General features: G+C 39.0%; 1 protein-coding gene and 1 long non-coding RNA gene across 2 annotated transcripts in view; one reads left to right on the forward strand and one right to left on the reverse strand.

The window, feature by feature from the left end:
* LOC140513737 (uncharacterized) overlaps nt 1-9,735 on the forward strand; it is a 42,427-nt gene extending 32,692 nt beyond the window's left edge. The window contains exon 3 of the long non-coding RNA XR_011970297.1: nt 5,017-9,735. This is a non-coding gene — a long non-coding RNA (uncharacterized lncRNA). The remainder of the gene's footprint in view (nt 1-5,016) is intronic.
* Nucleotides 9,736-10,002: 267 nt separating this feature from the next.
* LOC140513736 (C-X-C motif chemokine 2-like) lies at nt 10,003-19,011 on the reverse strand. The gene is made up of 4 exons (XM_072623650.1): nt 18,860-19,011; nt 17,559-17,694; nt 12,328-12,408; nt 10,003-10,985 (listed from the first exon to the last, which is right to left on the reverse strand). Exons 1-4 carry the CDS (start codon nt 18,924-18,926, stop codon nt 10,934-10,936), a joined length of 336 nt encoding a protein of 111 aa, XP_072479751.1. The 5' UTR covers nt 18,927-19,011; the 3' UTR covers nt 10,003-10,933.
* Nucleotides 19,012-19,489: the final 478 nt, after the last annotated feature.

Below are 19,489 nucleotides of genomic sequence, written 5' to 3' on the forward strand. Positions count from 1 at the left end.
ACACTAGGGTGGGGAGTGGTCAGGAGTTTGGCCTGGGGGGAGGGGAAAGCAGCACTAGCTGTGGGCCACTGTGGTAGCAGTAGCAGTGGTGGTGGCACTGGGAGTTTCCAGTGCACGGTGATAGTAAGTTTGGGAAGAGATTCAGGGGGATGTGTGTACTAGCATTGGGCAGAAGATCAGGCATCATTTGGCATCTCCATTACCCATAACCCAGTTCCCATCACAGCTCCAGGGTGGAAAGGAGGAATTGACATCACAAGGGAGTGGGCTCCTTACCTGGGTGAGGACCAGAGCTCAAATCTAACACAAAGTCCAAAGTCAAGAAGTAGGCTGGAAAAATAAGCAAGCAAGTAGCAACAGCAACCAAAAAAACCTGACCCCAAAATAGTCCTATCATGACAGGGAGGCTGAAGATATAAACTGAGAAGAAGACAATATATGAAAATATCTACAAGCAAAGCCTCAAAGAAAAATGCAGATTAGACATAAACCCAATGACTTTTCCTAGAACAGCCAAAGACAGAGACTTTTAAAATGGCAAAATTTACTTTCAAAGTCAATAAGAGCAATAAAAGAAAAACTGGGAAAAGAAATGAGAACAAAGCAAAAAATTATGAAAAGAGAATTAAGAACTTGGCAAAAGAGGCACAAAATTTAAATAAAAACCAATAACTCAATTATTTAACATTTCTTAAGAGCTTACTATGTGCCAAGCATTGTGCTAACTTTTGGAAAAATCAGATTTGGCCCAATGGTAAAAGAGGTACCAAACCTCACAAAAGAAAATAGTTCTTTAAGAAGGAGAATTGGACAAGTGAAAGCTAATGGCTCCGTGAGACATCAAGAAACAATAAATCAAAGTCAATAGACTGAAAATATAGCAGAAAATGTGCAATATGCCATAGGAAAAACCACCGACCTGGAAAATAGATCAAGGAGAGGTTAATATGAGAATTATTTGATTTCTTGAAAGCTATGATTTAAAAAAGAGCCTAGATATCATATTTCAAGAAATTATAAAGGAAAGCTATCCTAGATGGTAAATTGGAAACAAAAAGAATCTATTGATCACCTCCTGAAAGAGATCACTAATTGAAAACTCCTAGGACTATGACAGCCAAATTTCAGAGCTGCCAGGTAAAGAAGAAAATAGTGCAAGCAGTGAGAAAGAAATAATTCAAGTAATTAAAATACTGTGGAGTCACAATATTATTCAAGATTTAGCAGTTATCACCATGAAGGAGTGGAGGGCTTAGAATATGATATTCTGGAAGGCAAAGGAGCTAAAATTACAACCAAGAATTGCCTACCTGGCAAAACTGAATATAATCCTACAAGGGGAAAAATGGATATTTAATGAAATAGAGAATTTTCAAGCATTTGTGAGGAAAAGACAACAGCTGAATAGAAAATTTGACAGTCAAATATAAGACTCAATAAGGTTAAATTGTTTACATCCCTACATAAGAAGAAGATATATGTAACCTCTAAGAATTTTATTACCATTAAGACAGAAGGAGTCTACTTAGATGCCATGCATGTGAGTCTATTACGTTGAGATGATCTCAAAAGAAAAATGGAAGGGTGAGGAAGAGAAGTGCACAGGGAGAAGGGGGATGGGAGAAGAAGAATGGAGAAAATTATCTCACATAAAACGGGCATATATGGTAGAGGTTTTACAATGGAGGAGAAAACACAGTGGGAGTGGGGTGAGGAAGGCAATGCTTAACTCTCAGTCTCATCTGACCTGGTTCAGAGGGAAGAACACAGAGTTGGATATAGACATTCATCTTATCCAACAGGGAAATAGGACAAGAAGGGGCGAAGATAAAGGGAGGAGGTGATAAGATGAAGGGTAGGTAAATGGAGGCAGTGGTCAGAAGCAAAATAGACTTTTGAAAAATTTTAACATTTTATTTTTTTCCCAATTACATGTAAAAATAAGTTTAATATTTATTTCTAACAATTTTGAGTTCAAAATTCTCTTCCACTCTCTCTCCCCTCTTCCATCATTGAGAAGGCAAGAAATTTGGTAAAAGTAATATATGTGTAGTAATGCAAAACATATTTCTTTATTAGATGTGTCGTGAAAGAAAACACAGACAATCCTCCACCCCCAAATAAAGAAATTTTTAAAAAACCAACCCAGTGTGCTTTGATTTGCACATTGATTACATCAGTTCTTTCTCCCATCATAGATCCTTCAGAATTGTCTTGAATTTTTGTATTGCTGGGAATGGTTGTCAATCACAGTTGATCGCCGTACAATATTGCTGAATATTGTGTACAATGTTCTCCTGGTTCTGCTCACTTCATTTTGCATCAGTTTATGTAAATCTTCCCAGGTTTTTTGGATACAATTATGCTTGTTCTTTTTTTGTCTCCTAATAGTATTCTATTTTTTTCCAATTACACTTAAAGATCAACATTTATTTTTGTAAGATTTTGAGTTCCAAATTCTTCTCCCTCCCTTCCTTCTGTCCATTCTCACCAATACAGCTAGGAATCTGTTATAGGTTACACTTGTATAATTGTGTTAAATATATTTCCACATTAGTCATGTTGTGAAAGAAGAATCAGAACAAAAGGGGAAAATCATGACAAAGAAAAACAACAAAAAAGTGAAAATAGTCTGCTTTTATCTGCATTCACACTCCAAAGTTCTTTCTTTGGATGTGGGTAGAATTTTCTATCATGAGTCTTTTGGAATTGTCTTGGATTGTTGAATTGCTGGGAAGAGTTAAGGCTATCATAGTTGATCATGACACAATGCTGCTGTTACCATGTACAATGTTACCGTGGTTCTGCTTCTTTCACTCAGCATCAGTTCATATAAGTCTTTTCAGGCCTGTCTGAAGTCTTCCTGTTTATCATTTCTTATAGCACAATAGTATTCCATTACATTTATATACCACAACCTGCTCAGCCATTCCCCAATTGATAGGAATCTCCTTGATTTCCAATTCTCTGCAACCACAAAAAGAGTGGCTATAAATATTTTTGTACATATAAGCCCTTTTCTTTTTCCTTTGATCTCTTTGGGACACAGATCTAGTAGTAGCATTGTAAGGGCAAAGGAAAAGCACAAAGGGTATACCCAGTTTTATAGCCCTTTAGGCATAGTTCCAAATTGTTCTCTAGAATGGTAGGACCAGTTCACAACTCCACCAATACTGCATTAATGTCCCAATTTTTCTGCATCCATTGGGTAGGATTTCAAAAGGCATAAACTTGTTGTGGGGTAGGAGTGGAGAGATTTTCTAGGTATTGGCAATGGCATGACCAGCACAGAGAGATGATAAATTCTGGGCTATGTTTAGGAGATGGTAAGTGATAACTAAAAATTATGTAGCTATTTAAAGTTTGCAAAGAATTTTGCACATGTAGTATACCAGTGCAGTATACCCACCACCTCCATCATGCATGTCTCCTTTGGGTCTCTATCCTTTTGGAATATGCTCAGTTGGCATTCCAATCAAGTGTGTGGAAGCTTGGAGTGGGCCTACTTTCAGGAATACATAATGAGAGAGGACTGGAAGATTATCTCATTTAATCCTAACAGCAACCTTGAGAAGTAGGTACTATAATTATCATTATTTTACAGTTGAGAAAATGGAAGCAGACCAAGGTTATGTGACTTGCCCAGGGTCAAACAGTTAAGAAGTATCTGATCTTTAACCCAGGAATGAATTTGAACCTAGGACTTCCTAACTCCAGGCTCAAATGCTCTGTCAAATTATCTTTTCTTTTTGTCACTGTGTCAATATTTATTTTTAATTAATATTTTTTCAGTTTTCAACAATCACTTCTATGAGTCTTAAATTTTTCCCCCTCCTTCTTGCCTTCCTCCATGAGAGGGAGTGCAATCTTGTATGGGTTCTATATATGCATTCTTATTAAACACATTTTCGCATTAGTCATGTTGCATAGAGGAATTAAAATGAATGGGAGAAACCATGAGAAAATCCAAAACAAACCAAAACATAAACACAAGAGAAAATAGTCTGCTTCATTCTACATTCTGATTCCACAGTTCTTTCTCTGGATTCCACTGAATTATCTTGTGGTCTCCAGAGTGGGAATTGAAGGTTTTGGAACCATGAGGTGATATGATCAAATCTGTGCATTACCAGAAGATCCCATCGACTCCTTCCTATGTAAAGCCTTCTCCATCTGCACCTTTAGAACTGGCCCAACTACTTCCTTTGTGCTTTCTACCATCCATCATTTCCGATCATGGTCTCTTCCCAGGGTCCCTGCGCATTTCCAATGGAATTTGGCCTCTGGAAGAAAAGGGGAACAATTACAAAAAGGCAAATTTAAGCCTTATTAAGAAAACTTCATAATAATTAGACCAATGGCAGAGTGGGATTGGATGATACATTGGAAGGAGTGGGATTTCCCTTCACCGGAGTTCTTCAAACAAAGGCTATGTGGCAGCTGATCAGTCATGGACAGGGGATTTTTGTTCAGCTACATTTTGGACTAGATCAATCCAACTAGACCTTAGTCATTACCAGAATTAAGGATTAGATCTTAATCATTACTGGAAACCATAAATGTGGGTTGTTATACTACACAGATTTCAATATAATTGGTTCCCTTTGTAGTTCTATGTGTTTTTTTATGCTTCATGAACATATCTGAAAGTCCGGTGAAGTCTGTGGATACTTCCCAGGATCGTGTTTGCCTTATACACAAGATGCTCCATTCCTCAATTTCAAGCATTTTTTCTGGATGTCTCCCATACCTAGAATAGTCTCCCTCTGCATCTCTGCCTCCTGGTCCCCTTAAAGGTCCAGCTAAAATCTTCCCTTCTCGTGTCTTTCCTCTGTTGACTATTTCCAATTTATCTCACATGTAGTTTATACATATTTATTTCCATGTTGTCTCCCCCATTAGACAGAGAGTCTTACTCTTCTTTGCACCTATCACAGTGTGTAAATGTTTACTAGCAGACCAGACCAACTGATTTGTATCTGACATAGTCCTGTAGTTTACTGTCTTTCTTTTAAGGGATTCAGCAACCAATGATGCAGCCCCAGTGAAGATGCTGACGAGATAAGGACTGAGACCCGGCTCTTGTTACAAGAATGCCGAAGTTTCAAAAAGCATCCCAGGAAGAAGAGAGAACAGGAAGAAGCAGAGATAAGAAATGTATCAACGCACACCATACTCTGTCAGGGAACTTAGAGACTTTCCTTTATATTTTGTCAAGGTTTGATGTCAGGTACTGACGCAGAATCACAAGGTTTCATTGTTTCTGCTGCTGCTTAATTTAGCATTCTATTATTTCTGGGCTCCTGAGACCCCTTGAGACCTCACACCTTTTGGGAGAAGAGGAATGTTCCTACATGGAGCAACTGTGATTTCCAATCCTGAAGACACAAGTCTAGACTGTGCTGATGGGAAAATTGTTATTCTCCTTTTATTTTTTGGCTTTCCTAGTTTGACTCTAGGTCCAAGGCCAGGACTATACTAGACTTAGGATCTTTTAATCCTTGAGTGTTACTTGGAGACTCAAAAGATGGGAGTGCTTTCTGATAATTTCTTCACATTAGAAATAAAGTATATACGTACATTTCCTCGCCTTGAATATGAAGTCATGCGTCATAGTTTGGTCTTAGCCAGAGATTCAAAATGGCGATGGGATCTTAGAGTATTTTGTAAGCAGTTTGAGCCAAAAGCCAATTAAGGTCTTGAAGTAACAGTTTGAAGGATCTGTCCCATTCTGTTTACATTTAATTTACATAGGAACAGGAATTTGGTGCTAGGGGTTGACAGGGAGTGATCTAAATAACCTTGCTTGATCTTCCTCCTTACTTGTAAGAATTAAGTTCATCTGGGAATAGGATGATTATTATCTCCTTGTGGCTAGAGAGATATTCTGGACCAGGTCTGATTTGGGCTGGGCTGGTGGTGCAGGCTTGAGATTAGAATGAAATTACATACTCATGGATCACATAATATTTCATAAAAATTTTTTCCTTAACAATAACTTGGAAATGATATTTAGCAAAGATGCACTATTGGTTCAGTTGGATTGTTTGCTTTGCAGATACTTCATCAGGAGAGTACGTATGTTGAGGCACACAACAGTGAGGTATCCATGAAACCTAAAGAGCTCTGACTCCTTGTGTGCTAGGTTTTTATATTTTAGGCAGATGGGAAGCTATATCAATGCTTCAGACCTTTGTCTCCTGGATCAATGAAATCTTTATACCTTTCTAGGAAAAAACTAGCTTAACCTCTGTGACAGAGACTTTATTAGATGTTGCAAAACAGACTGACCTGTACACCTAGATGTTGTTTCTACCAAATCCCAACCACTACCAACAAAGGTCTCAGAAGGAACCTTCCATGTTTTAACTGGTTTCAAAGCTATAAGTGGTCAACCCTAACCTTGGGGATGTGATAAGCTTAAGGTGGGACTGGTAGTGGTTGTTCAGTCATATCCAACTCTTCACAACTCAGTTTGGGACTTTCTTGGTAAAGATACTGGAGTGGTTTGCCATTTCCTTCTCCAGCTCATTTTACAGATGAGGAAACTGAGGTAAGCAGAGTTAAGTGACTTGTCTATGGTCACATAACTAGCAAGTGTCTGAGACTAGATTTGAACTCAGGAAGAGGAGTCGTCCTGACTCTTGCCCTGGCACTCTATCCACTGCACCACCTAACTGTCCTGACAGGATTGGAAGAAACATTTAGTGCAGATTCTGAAACCAAAAACCAAAAAACCCCCCAAAACAGACAGCAAGCAACGTAACAGTTGCTCCTGGAGAAATCTGGTATAAAGGGGACTAAATACATAAAGGAACAAAGACCAGAAATCTCAAGTTTTGCTCTGAATCTTAATGATCTTAAAGAACCTTAATGGTGGCAGATGCCTCATCTTTGTGGTCCACATCAAAGGATGTGAAGTGGAGATTATGAACTGAAGTATCACCAGGTACATCTGGTCCATACCACAGGCTTTCTAGCAGTCTCTGATCATCATTGGAGGCCAAGTTGACCCTTGGGAAGTTATTAAGATGTCCCAGGGACAGTCCATACATAACCTTCCTCCACACTGACATCCACTCAGTTTCTCTTGGACCAGCATCCAGGATCTTGCCCTCTCTGAGAACCCCAAGGAGGTACTAATGCCAACTCTTTGCCCTTTTAGAGGCCTCTGCTGAGGCTTTTTTCCATGGGAGCTATGTAGGTATACAGAGACAGTTTCACCCTCCCCATCCATTAGAAAGCAAGGCATCTTCCAAAGCAAGATACCTCCCAGCAGTCTCATCCACGGTCTTTGGGGACAGACAAATATGAGGCTGGCCATTGGGAAGAAATGTAGAGGTACCTTGTGGTTTCTGATTACAGTCAGCAAAGGGCTATGATGAGTGCTTATGTTCTTAGATGTTCTAGTACCCATTCTACTTGGCCCCCATATACTTTCTGGTATCCTCTGTGGCTACCTGGTGTCCCCAGGCTTGGCATTACGGCCCCAATTGGCCCACCAAACCTGTGACAGGGAGGATGGTCACAGAAACCAGCTTGATGATATCTCTCAACTCATTGTAGTCCACTGTAAGCTTCCACGTGCCATCTGTCTTCCTCACCAGGCCTCTGCACTATCCAAACAACTCCCTCAAGGCACATGTAAAATACTACAGTCTACGCCAATACCAAAGTAGAAAGATTTTGCAATGTGGACCTTCGGTTCTGTTCAAACTTAAAAGCAGAAGTGATTTTTAAGAATTCAGAGGTAAATGGAAGAGTGATAGTTTTAGAAGGAGTATCTAAGGTCAAAATAATTCAGTTGTTTGCAAACTGACAGCCATACATCTCAACAAAGCTGTGGGATAAATCCAGGAGGAGTGCCATGAAACAGCTCAAAGTTGGGAAGATGCATGGCCTGTCCACCTTTGAGGTTCATTTCTGAAATAACCCCATCAACCCTTTGGCCAATTATCACCGAGACTCTCCCTTTCTCAGTAACACTGTAGGCTCACAAACTTCTCCCTTCTGTACCAAGAGTCAGGCCCCCAAGCCTGTGTGTGGGATCAGGTTATAATATAACCACAACCTCAGTAATTCACTGCTACTACAAAGAATCTTCTGAGGAAAACCTGCCCCACCATATAGACCCAGATCTTCTCCCACTGTACCCCCCAAACCCCAAAACCTTATGACTCTGGTAGGTGCCCTTCTGCTTAAATTTGGGCTCCAGACTCAAATTTTCTGACCTTTTTCTGTGATAACAAGTGACTGGCAATAGTATCTTACTCAACAGATATTTAAATACACACACTATTTAATCTGCATAACCCTGGGTAGACAGAAGTAACCTATCTACCTCAGCTTCTTCATCTGTAAAATGGGAGCAATAATAAAGCCTAGCTCCCAGAGTTGTTGTGAGGGTAAAATGAGGCAATCCTTGTAAGGTCCCTATCACAATGCCTTCCTTGTTTCCTCTTTCCTTCCTTCCGTAGCCTGAAAGCAACAGTCAGCAAGGAGGCCACATGGCTTCATGTGGGCAAAGTTTCCCTACCTCAGCATCAGCCAAGCAGGTACACTGGTCAGAGAGTGCGACAAGACACCCTGATGAAGGGTTAATGAGTCTTCCTGTACTGGCTTTAGTACTGATATCACCGAGACCCCCCCCGGACCAATGAAATGCCCCTTGCAATTTCACTACCTTTTTGAGGAAAAGACTAGCCCACTCTATGCGGCAGACACCACAGAAAATGATTCTAGGATCACTCTTCCTCCTCGCTCCCTCAAAGGACCCATCCTTCATAATGATGTAGAAGAAGGAAAGGGGCGAGGGAAGTAATAGAACATCAGAAAAATGCACCAGCACATCAGTGAATTCCCTCAGCATATGCCTTGTTCAACACAGGCTCCAAATCTATTAAGAAGTATAAGGGTGAATTTGGAACTCAAAGTTTTAAGAATGAATGTTAAAAATTGTTTTTACATGTAACTGAGGAAAATAAAGTACCAAAGAAATTTTTTAAAATGAAAAGAAATTTTTTAAAGTACAAGGGTGGAGGGGGTCAGGATCAAACAATTAGCCCCCTTCGCTTATAGTAACTACAGACCTTTATCAGGTAGTTCAGTCTTTACTGAATCAATCAGCCAAAGGCATCTAAAGTAGGCATGAAAAGCCCTTAATCTATTTGAAATAATAGTCATTAGATGAGAAGTGGAGGCTCAGTCACACTTTTGAGGGGAATTTATAAAACAATAAGTCAAACTGGTTTGTAGTATTCTAGCATCTGGCTGGTCTAGAGGAGACAAATGAATCCCACAGAGAGAGGATACTTAAGAGGGAGGAGGAGGAGAGCCTTAGTCTTCTCTCTCCTCCATCTCAACCAGAGAATGACCTTGTGAACTTTGAAAAGGTTTGCACAACCAACGGGCATCCTGGCAGCTTCCCCAGAACATCTGACCGCAATGCCTGAATTGTGAGTCAAAGATAAAGTAGACATCCTGAGAAAAGATGTATTCAGGACTCAGGCTCAAGAGAAACTCTGTGAGGTATTCATGAAGAGAAAAGACTTGAAATAATCAGGACATGGAAATTTACCTCTTGTTATAGAATCTCTGTAGATTTAAACCCATATTTCCCTGAATTCTGGCTGTACTGGTGGGAGAATATGTCATAGACTTGAAGAAATATTGTTTTATTTCCCTCACTTAATAGTATTTTATTTTTTTAATTATGTGTAAAGATAGTTTTCCACATTCACTTTTAGAAGATTTTGAGCATCAAAGTGTTCTATTTTAAATATTGGAAAATAAGAAATTGTAGAACTAAGAAGATCCTAGAAATAATGCTACCTATGACCATTTCCACACAATTTTAGATTGTCTAAAACATGTAAACAACACATTAAAAAACTCAGTGTGATAGAGCTGTGATTTTCATTATGAAGAAATACAACTTCTGCCATAAACAGAGCCATGGTCTTTGAGTGACTATCAGGGAAGAAAGAATTTATCACAATTAAGTAAATTATCTATTTGTGTTTATTGAAAAACAGCACTAGTGGTACACTTTAGAAAAAACACATTTATGTTCTGAATTGTCTACTCCTTGGTATGTGGCACATCATAGGATGCAAGAGATCTGTAAGACGAGCTTAGCTGTAAATAATCCTGATTGCTCTGGGTTTAATCCTGGGGTGTTTCTTTCAAGGATGCTAGGCGGAGGCTTGGAACAGATCTCTAGGGCTATCTCATCCAATTCCTTGCAATTTAGAGATGAAGGATTTAATTCCAGGAAGGCTCAGTGACTTATTCAGGGTTACAGAAGAGTGCGATTTCATTCCAAATCTCTTGTCTGCAGAGTCATTGTGTTTTGCACATACAACCTCTCTCATACTGTCGTGTCAGTAGCATGACACAGACTGTCACTTATGGAGTCTTTAGGGTCACCAAGTCCCAATCTTTTTACCTGGTCGGTGCTCAAGAGTTTCAATTGCTTTGTCTGGACAATCCCATTAAAATTATGTGAATTCCCTAGATGGTTTTCCTCCTAGTAATTTCAGAAATCCACAGATGAATTGCTTCCTTTTCTAACTCATGGCACTTGCTCCAAATTGATATCTTAGCTACACTTCTATTTAGAAGAAAGTCTTTGTGCAAGAATTGGGTTCTTGCATGATCAGCCTTACTTCTAGTACTGGTTAAGATTTATTTGAAAGAACCTTTAAATATTTCTAGCAAACTTATTTACTAATGTTGACTAAGGATATGTAAATCAAGCATTTGGTTGTTTCCTAGACAGAACCTAATGTACTGCTGAATTATTTCAGGAAGGTCATTTCGGCAATTTGTTTCTAGGAAGAAGTAACTAAAAGAAGCCTTTTACTGAAATTTTTTAAAAATTAGTAAAAGAAATGAGAATTCTTAATGCGAAGGGAGATGAGCTTAGCAGATCTTACATGTGGTACCCATATCCAAAAGCCATTTTTGTTGAGATAGCCGACAATCTATGGAACAAATAAAGAAACATTTATTATTTTATTATTAATTATTGATATTGTTTATTATTAGTCTAAATTATTAATATTATTGTTAAATATAAATATCAATTATCAAATGAAGCCACCAGTCTCATTTGATAGACTTTTTAAATGGATAAGACTCATTCTAAGTGCAAAGAAAGGTAAATTGGAATAAATGATCATGAAAGGCTTCTGAACCAAATACATGCTTTGCAGTCTTCCTTTGAGGAGACCATCCTGGGAGACAGAATCTTTAGTTTCCCAAGGAACAATGTTCTGAGTCTCAAGGCAAATGATGTCCAATTGGCCTACCTTATTTTTTCTTCAGAATAACTTTTCCAGTTACATGTAAAAAGTTTTAAACATTCATTTTAAGTTTCAAATTTTCTTTCTTCCTCCTTGCCCCTCACCCCATTGAGAAGGCAAGCAATTTGATATCAGTTATACATGTACAATCATGCCAAACATATTTCCACATTAGTCACATTGTGAAAGGAAACATAGACCCTCTCCCCCCAAAAGCCCAAACCAAACCAATCCCAAGAAAAACAGTGTTGTTTGTTTTTGTTTTTGTTTTTAAATGTATGCTTTGATATGCATTCAGATTTGACCAGATCTTCCTGTGGAGATGGATAGCATTTTTTATCATGACTTCTTTGGAATTTTAGATCATCATATTGTTGAGAAGAGCTAAGTCATTCATAGTATATTACTATTACTGTATACAATGTTTTCCTGGTTCTGCTCACTTCACTTTGTATCAGTTCATATAAGTCTTCTCATATTTTTCTGTAACTATTGTGCTTGTCATTTCTTATAGCACAATCATATACAACAAATTTTTTAGTCATTTCCCAATATTTTTGTTCCCACAAAAGAGCTGGTATAAATATTTTTGTACATATAAGTCTTTTCCCTTTTTGAAAAAATCTATTTTGGATACCGACCCAGTAGTGGTATCTCTGGATCAAAGGGTATGCTCAGTTTTATAGGTCTTTGGATGTAATTCCAAATTATTCTTCAAATGTTGGATTGCTTCTCAACTCTACCAACGATACATTAGTGTCTCAATTTTCCCACATACCTTCCAACATTTGTCATTTCCCTTTTCTGTCATATTAGCCAATCTGATAGGTATAAGGTGGTACTCAGAGTTCTTTTAATTTTTCTAATCAACAGTGATTTCAAGTATTTTTTCATGTGACTATAGATCACTTTGATTGCTTTGTCCAAAAACTGCTTATTCATATGCTTTGGTCACTTATAAATTGGGGAATGACTTAAATTCTTATAATTCTCTATATATATCTGAGAAATGATGGCCTACCTTACTAAATCATGTAAGACATTGTGTATCCAGTTGCTCTTTGGATCCATACATACTTTTTTATTACCCTTCAAAAGGAACCTAAAAAAAATAAACAGAAAAAAGAGATCCTCAAATATGTTCCTTTCCAATCCTAAATGCCACACCTTTGTCCAATGACAATTTGGTGAAGGTGAGACAAAGTGAAGTTGAATGATAGGCTAGACTTTGGGTTATGGATTGTAGCAGATGGTCAGGAGACAATAAAAAAAGATGGCTTCTATGAACTATTTATGAAAAAGTCATGGAAAGGGAGGGCCTGAGCAGTGTAGCACAGCACTAAGCCTCTATCAGAGGGCTGTTGTGGCTCCTGTTAGTGACATCAGACATCACATTGTTCCCTTTGTGTGTGTGTGTGTGTGTGTGTGTGTGTGTGTTCATACAATTGTCCCTTCCACATGGGGACTTTCCCCACTGTAGTTTCAATATACCATAGGTTGGCATAAGAAATTAAATGGAGGGGATGGAGCCAAGATGGTGGAGTAGAAAGACACACATACACATAGCTCCAAACCCACAACCCATAGAATATCTCTAAAAAAGAACCCCCGGCGAATTCTGGAGCAGCAGAAACCACAGAACGGTGGAGCAGAGGAGATTTCTGTTCCAGAGAGCCCTGCAAACCTCTCACAAAAGGTCCGTCATGCTGCAGATGTGGAGTCGAGCCCAGCCCTGCCGTGGCCGCGTGGCACCGAGAGGAGCTGATCCGAGCAGGCTTCAGGGACAGAATCTCTAGCAGCCCCGCGGGTCCCTCCACCCACAGGTGATGGGGGTTGGTGAGAGGGTCTCTTTGGCGGGTAGAGAGGGGAGTGGGGTGCCCCCATAACTCAGGCCCCCTCGGGAGGCAACAGCGGAGGTGGGAGCAGACAAGGGCTCCCCAAGCAGGCAGGAGCTTGGATCCATCGTTGAAGGTCTCTGCATAGACCCCCTGAGGGAACTGAGCCCAGTGAGGCAGCCCTGTCCCCACCTGAGCACATGAACTTAATCTCACACTGAATAGCAGCCCTGCCCCCACCCAAAGCCCTGAGGCTGGGAAGCAGCATTTGAATCTCAGACCCCAAGTGCTGGCTGGGTGGATCTGGAGGCGAAGTGGGTGTGAAGAGAATATTCAGAAGTCAAGTCACTGGCTGGGAAAATGCCCAGAAAAGGGAAAAGAAATAAGACTATAGAAGGTTACTTTCTTGGTGAACAGGTATTTCCTCCCTTCCTTTCTGATGAGGAAGAACAATGCTTACCATCAGGGAAAGACACAGAAGTCAAGGCTTCTGTATCCCAGACCACTCAATGGGCTCAGGCCATGGAAGAGCTCAAAAAGGATTTTGAAAATCAAGTTAGAGAAGTGGAGGAAAAGCTGGGAAGAGAAATGAGAGACATGCAAGCAAAGCATGAAAAACAAGTAAACACCTTGCTAAAAGAGACCCAAAAAATGCTGAAAAAATAACACCTTGAAAAATAGGCTAACTCAATTGGCAAAAGAGGTTCAAAAAGCCAATGAGGAGAAGAATGCTTTCAAAAGCAGAATTATCCAAATGGAAAAGGAGATTCAAAAGCTCACTGAAGAAAATAGTTCTTTCAAAATTAGAATGGAACAGATGGAGGCCAATGACTTTATGAGAAACCAAGAAATCACAAAACAAAACCAAAAGAATGAAAAAATGGGAGATAATGTGAAATATCTCATTGGAAAAACAACTGACCTGGAAAATAGATCCAGGAGAGACAATTTAAAAATTATGGGACTACCTGAAAGTTATGATAAAAAAAAGAGCCTAGACATCATCTTTCATGAAATTATCAAGGAAAACTGCCCTGAGATTCTAGAACCAGAGGGCAAAATAAATATTCAGGGAATCCACAGAACACCTCCTGAAAGAGATCCAAAAAGAGAAACTCCTAGGAACATTGTGGCCAAATTCCAGAGTTCCCTGGTCAAGGAGAAAATATTGCAAGCAGCTAGAAAGAAACAATTCAAGTATTGTGGGAATACAATCAGGATAACACAAGATCTAGCAGCTTCTACACTAAGGGATCAAAGGGTGTGGAATAGGATATTCCAGAAGTCAAAGGAACTAGGACTAAAACTAAGAACCACCTACCCAGCAAAACTGAGTATAATACTTCAGGGGAAAAATTGGTCTTTCAATGAAACTGAGGACTTTCAAGCATTCTTGATGAAAAGACCAGAGCTGAAAAGAAAATTTGACTTTCAAACACAAGAATGAAGAGAAGCATGAAAAGGTAAACAGCAAAGAGAAGTCATAAGGGACTTACTAAAGCTGAACTGTTTACATTCCTACATGGAAAGACAATATTTGTAACTCTTGAAACTATTCAGTATCTGGGTACTGGGTGGGATTACACACACACACACATGCACACACACACACACACATTGAGACAGAGTGCACAGAATGATTTGAAGAGGATGGGATCATATCTTAAAAAAATGAAATCAAGCAGTGAGAGAGAAATATATTGGGAGGAGAAAGGGAGAAATGGAATGGGGCAAATTATCTCTCACAAAAGAGGCAAGCAAAAGACTTATTAGTGGAGGGATAAAGAGGGGAGGTGAGAGAAAAACATGAAGATTATTCTCATCACATTCCACTAAAGGAAGGAATAAAATGCACACTCATTTTGGTATGAAAACCTATCTTACAATACAGGAAAGTGGGGGATAAGGGGATAAGCAGGGTGGGGGGGATGATGGAAGGGAGGGCATGGGGAGGACGGAGCAATTTTGAGGTCGACACTCATGGGGAGGGACAGGATCAAGGAGAGAATAGAAGTAATGGGGGACAGGATAGGATGGAGGGAAATATAGTTAGTCTTATACAACACGACTATTATGGAAGTCATTTGCAAAACTACACAGATTTGGCCTATATTGAATTGCTTGCCTTCCAAAGGGAAGGGGTGGGGAGGGAGGGAGGAAAAGAAGTTGGAACTCAAAGTTTTAGGAACAACTGTCGAGTACTGTTCTTGCCACTAGGAAATAAGAAATATAGGTAAAGAAATATAGTTATCTGGCCCTACAGGACAAAAGAGAAGATGAAGACAAGGGCAGAGAGGGGTGATAGAAGAGAGAGCAGATTGGTGATAGGGGCAATTAGAATGCTCGGTGTTTTGGCGTGGGGGGAGGGGACAAAAGGGGAGAAAATTTGGAACCCAAAATTTTGTGAAAATGAATGTTAAAAGTTAAATAAATAAATAAATAAACATTAAAAAAAAAAGAGAAGAAAAAAAGAAATTAAATGGAAATTTTGTGGGAGTGTGACAGAAACCACAGATGACATGTGAAAGTCAGTAGACAATACAGGAAAAGTTTAGGAGCTCAGAAATGCATAAAATATAGGTATAGTATCATATAATATCAGCATATTTTATCTTTTAATACCGTAATAGTTGAAACTTCTTCTCTGGTATGAAGGGAAAGCCAAAAAAATTTATGCAGATTTTCCTGATCAAGGGGTCCTTCTGAGGTGGAAGGGATAATTGTATATACATTGTATATACATAGTATATACATACACACATACTATATATATATTTATATATATACATATATGTGTATACACACACACACACACACAAAAGTCCATTTTCCTTTTTTTTAAAGTCAGGGAGAAGGCTGGTTCTTAGTAGACTGTAGATGAAAAGGACTAAGACTTTCAGAGACGTGGAGGTTATATCAAAGAGATAACTGTTATGGGAAAGTAGTGTTTGTATGTATTGTTTATGGAAACATGGAACATTGGACCTAGAAGCAGTACAACCCTTTCATTTCAGACCCATTAATTTTCGTAGTTCATAGATTTAAAGCTTCATGGGAAGTCAGTGGTCATGTAGAGTTCAAAGTTCAAGTCCCTCACTTTATGAGGAAAATGAAGCCAGAGGAGTTAAGAGGAAAGTTTAGAGGTCAACAGCATCAGAGTACAGATTAGGAAGCTGAGGCCCATGGAAGATGAGCAACTTGTCCAAAGTCCTACAACTTGGAAGTGGGAGAGTCTGGATTTGAACTAAGGTCTTCTGAGTTAAGATTCAGGATTTCTAAGAAAGTAAATACTTTGCTCCATTTTATAGAGCTGAACCAGGCCCTACCTCTGCCTCTATCTCTCTGGGTCAAGATGCAGATGCAAGTTAACTCATTATTGAGTCTTACTTTCCACTTGGCTAGAATCAGCTCAAGCTTAGGCTCTGTCATCATAGCCTTTGAAAACCAAGGGGCACCTGCAATTGATAGACATCCCCTCAATTTCCAAATCTCTTCCACTACAAAAATGCTATTACAAATATTTTTGCATATACAGATTCTCTTCCTTTTTCTTTTATCTCTTTGGGATACAGACCTAGTAGTGGTATTGTTGGATCAAAGGATAGGCATGGTTTTATAGCCCTCTAGGTATAAGAACAGTATTATTCTTCAATGTTTGGATGACTCTGTGGTCACTGATGTGGGTACCACCTCCAACAATCAATCAACATGCACTAATCAATGCCTACTAGGTACCCAGCACTGTGCTAAGCACAGGGCAGATTACATCCCACCGCTGCCTTCCTATCCTGTGCAATTCTTTTATGTGTCTAATAATCAATTCTTTGCCTCTCAGAGGGAAACAGGATTCAATGGATTTATACAGTCAGGAAGTAAATGTTCCATTAAAGCAGACCTTTGGAGGCCATGGAGAAGAGATTCAGACAGGTATTCTTTCCCCGTTTTTTGGGTGCAGATCATTTTCAAGTACATAAAATAAAACATAGAATTAGAAAAGTAATCAATCACACTGAAATACACTTATCCAAGGTTTTTTTTAACAAGCTCACAGATCCCAGATTTAGATTTTTTTTGAATTTAGAACAATAGAAGCACTGCCTCAGATGCACCGAATTGGATTCTCCCCCGTTCATAAAGTGCTACTTTTTAGTACATTGGATAGCGGAAAGAATGAGCTTTGGCAGAAGCTCAGAGGACTATTTATCAAACAGCAGCAGATAACCCTGAGAAATTTCCACTTTCCTACATCAGAGAATAGGGAGGAACAAAGAAACCTTCAAACCTTGAGGTGGATGACAGAAGATAAATAATCTTACAGAAGCCTTTGCCTGTGGAGTCATACAAGGGAAGATCAGCTGTCATTGACCTCCTTTTACTTAATGGAATTAGGAGAAGGGAAATCGATTTTCTTACTTACATCAGTTCACTTTTGTTGCATCCATCCTCAGGTGGAATGATAACCACTTTCGGAAGTTGATATAAAGAGGTCTTGGATGACAGCTTGAGGCATAAACAGCTATGGTTTTCATGTCTGATCTCTGGAACAATGGGAGCTATAAAAAATACCCCAAAGCATCCAATTTATTCTGATAATTTTGAGTTGTAAATTACATATTAAAGGAATGGATTATATCCTAGATAGTCCAAAAATTGGAAATGGTAAAGATTTCTTACTTCCTTATGGTTTTAAAATGACTGAGACAAGCCTAGTCATAATTCTTAAAGTCTTAATATATAAAAAAACTTTAGAAGAAATAATAGCTCCTCTAGGTGCTCCATTTTGTCAAATCATCTGATCAACTATTTCTATGAGCTTTATAGTCAGAAGTCTCCTGTGGAAGCATAATCCTAAATCGTGAAGTTTTTATATTTTAATTCTTGATATGGTGTATAAGGTTGTATCATTTCTCTAGGAATACTTCATGAATATATATTTCAAGTTTATCATCAAATGATAAGATTTACTCATAATTTTGTAAAACTCGAGACTATTTTCTCCCTATTCCCTTTTTCTTCTTTTTTGGATAGGATTACTTTTGTTCTACAGTGAAACAAATGAACCCAAGTGAACCAATTTGCGTAAGCATAACACATAATTCAAAACATTCCACCTGGGCTGTTATGAAGGATGCCCCAACAGCAGTGAGCGGCAACTGAAAATTTCAGTGACTGATAGCCAAGATATAGAGATACTGCTGTTTCATGATGGCAGATCTCACTGCCTTCCTGGCTTCTTTCTCCCTCATCTTCAAAGTGAATTCTCCTGGAGTCTAAGCCACCTTCTGAAATACCTACCTTTTAGGGAAGTACATTGAGCCGTAGGAGAAGCTCGTTCATCTTGGTTTTAACTGAATACTATTCTATTCAGTGGTGCAACTAGGTGGTGTAGTGGCTAGTGCCAGACGTGGAATCAGAAAGACCCATCTTTGGGAGTTCAAATGTGGCCTCAGACACTTACTAGATGGGTGACCCTACACAAGTTACTTGATCCTGTTTGTCTCAGTTTCCTAGAGAAGGAAATGGGCAACCACTCCAGCATCTTTGCCAAGAAAATCCCCCAAAATGGGGTCATGAAGAGAAAGACACAGTGGAAAAACAACAACAAAATTCTCTCTAGCATTGGAGGGTGACTTGACTCTAAATCCATCTGGCTTAGGCATTTTTAACTTTTTTTTTTCCAAAAGGAATACTCTGAAAAATACCCATGATAATTCTTACCTTGGCCTGAAGAGTTAGCAATGGCCATCAGTAGACCAAAGAGCAGACATACAGCAGCTAATGCCATTCTAACTTGGGAAGGAGGAGTCAGCTTTGAGTAACAGGTCTGAATCTCTTGTGCGCTCTTGCTGGGACCAGAGCCTCTTATTTATTTGCACCATTGAGGATCCTCCCATCACCCAGGTTCCCAGTAGAGCCAGCTGAGTCATCAGTCTTTGAAGTCTAAGCACGTCATTGCTAAGCTTGTTTTTTTCACCAACTACATGACGTTGCTCCAGGTCCTCATGGCTACTTTTTTTTCACATAAACTGTTACTCCCTGAAATAAAGTAGGAAAGTCTGAAAAAAAAGGAGGAGCTTAAGGAAAGAAAGCAAGAGAGCCATTGCATAGTAGATTTGCTGTTTCATGTGCAATAATCTTTTTTTTTTTATTGTACTATGAGATGGAAATAGATATTTTATTCCATAAATTGAAAATAAATAAGTGTATTAGAAGCATTTAAAGGTTCTTTCATAAAAGGCCATATGTAAGGCTAACTACACAAGAGTCCCAATTCTTATAGTAAGGCTTCCTCTAAATGGAAGGGTAGCTTAGATATCACATTGGAGCATTTTCCATGAGCTAGGGGAG

This window comes from Notamacropus eugenii, chromosome 7, assembly GCF_028372415.1.
Source record: "Notamacropus eugenii isolate mMacEug1 chromosome 7, mMacEug1.pri_v2, whole genome shotgun sequence".
Taxonomy (NCBI): Eukaryota; Metazoa; Chordata; class Mammalia; order Diprotodontia; family Macropodidae; genus Notamacropus; species Notamacropus eugenii.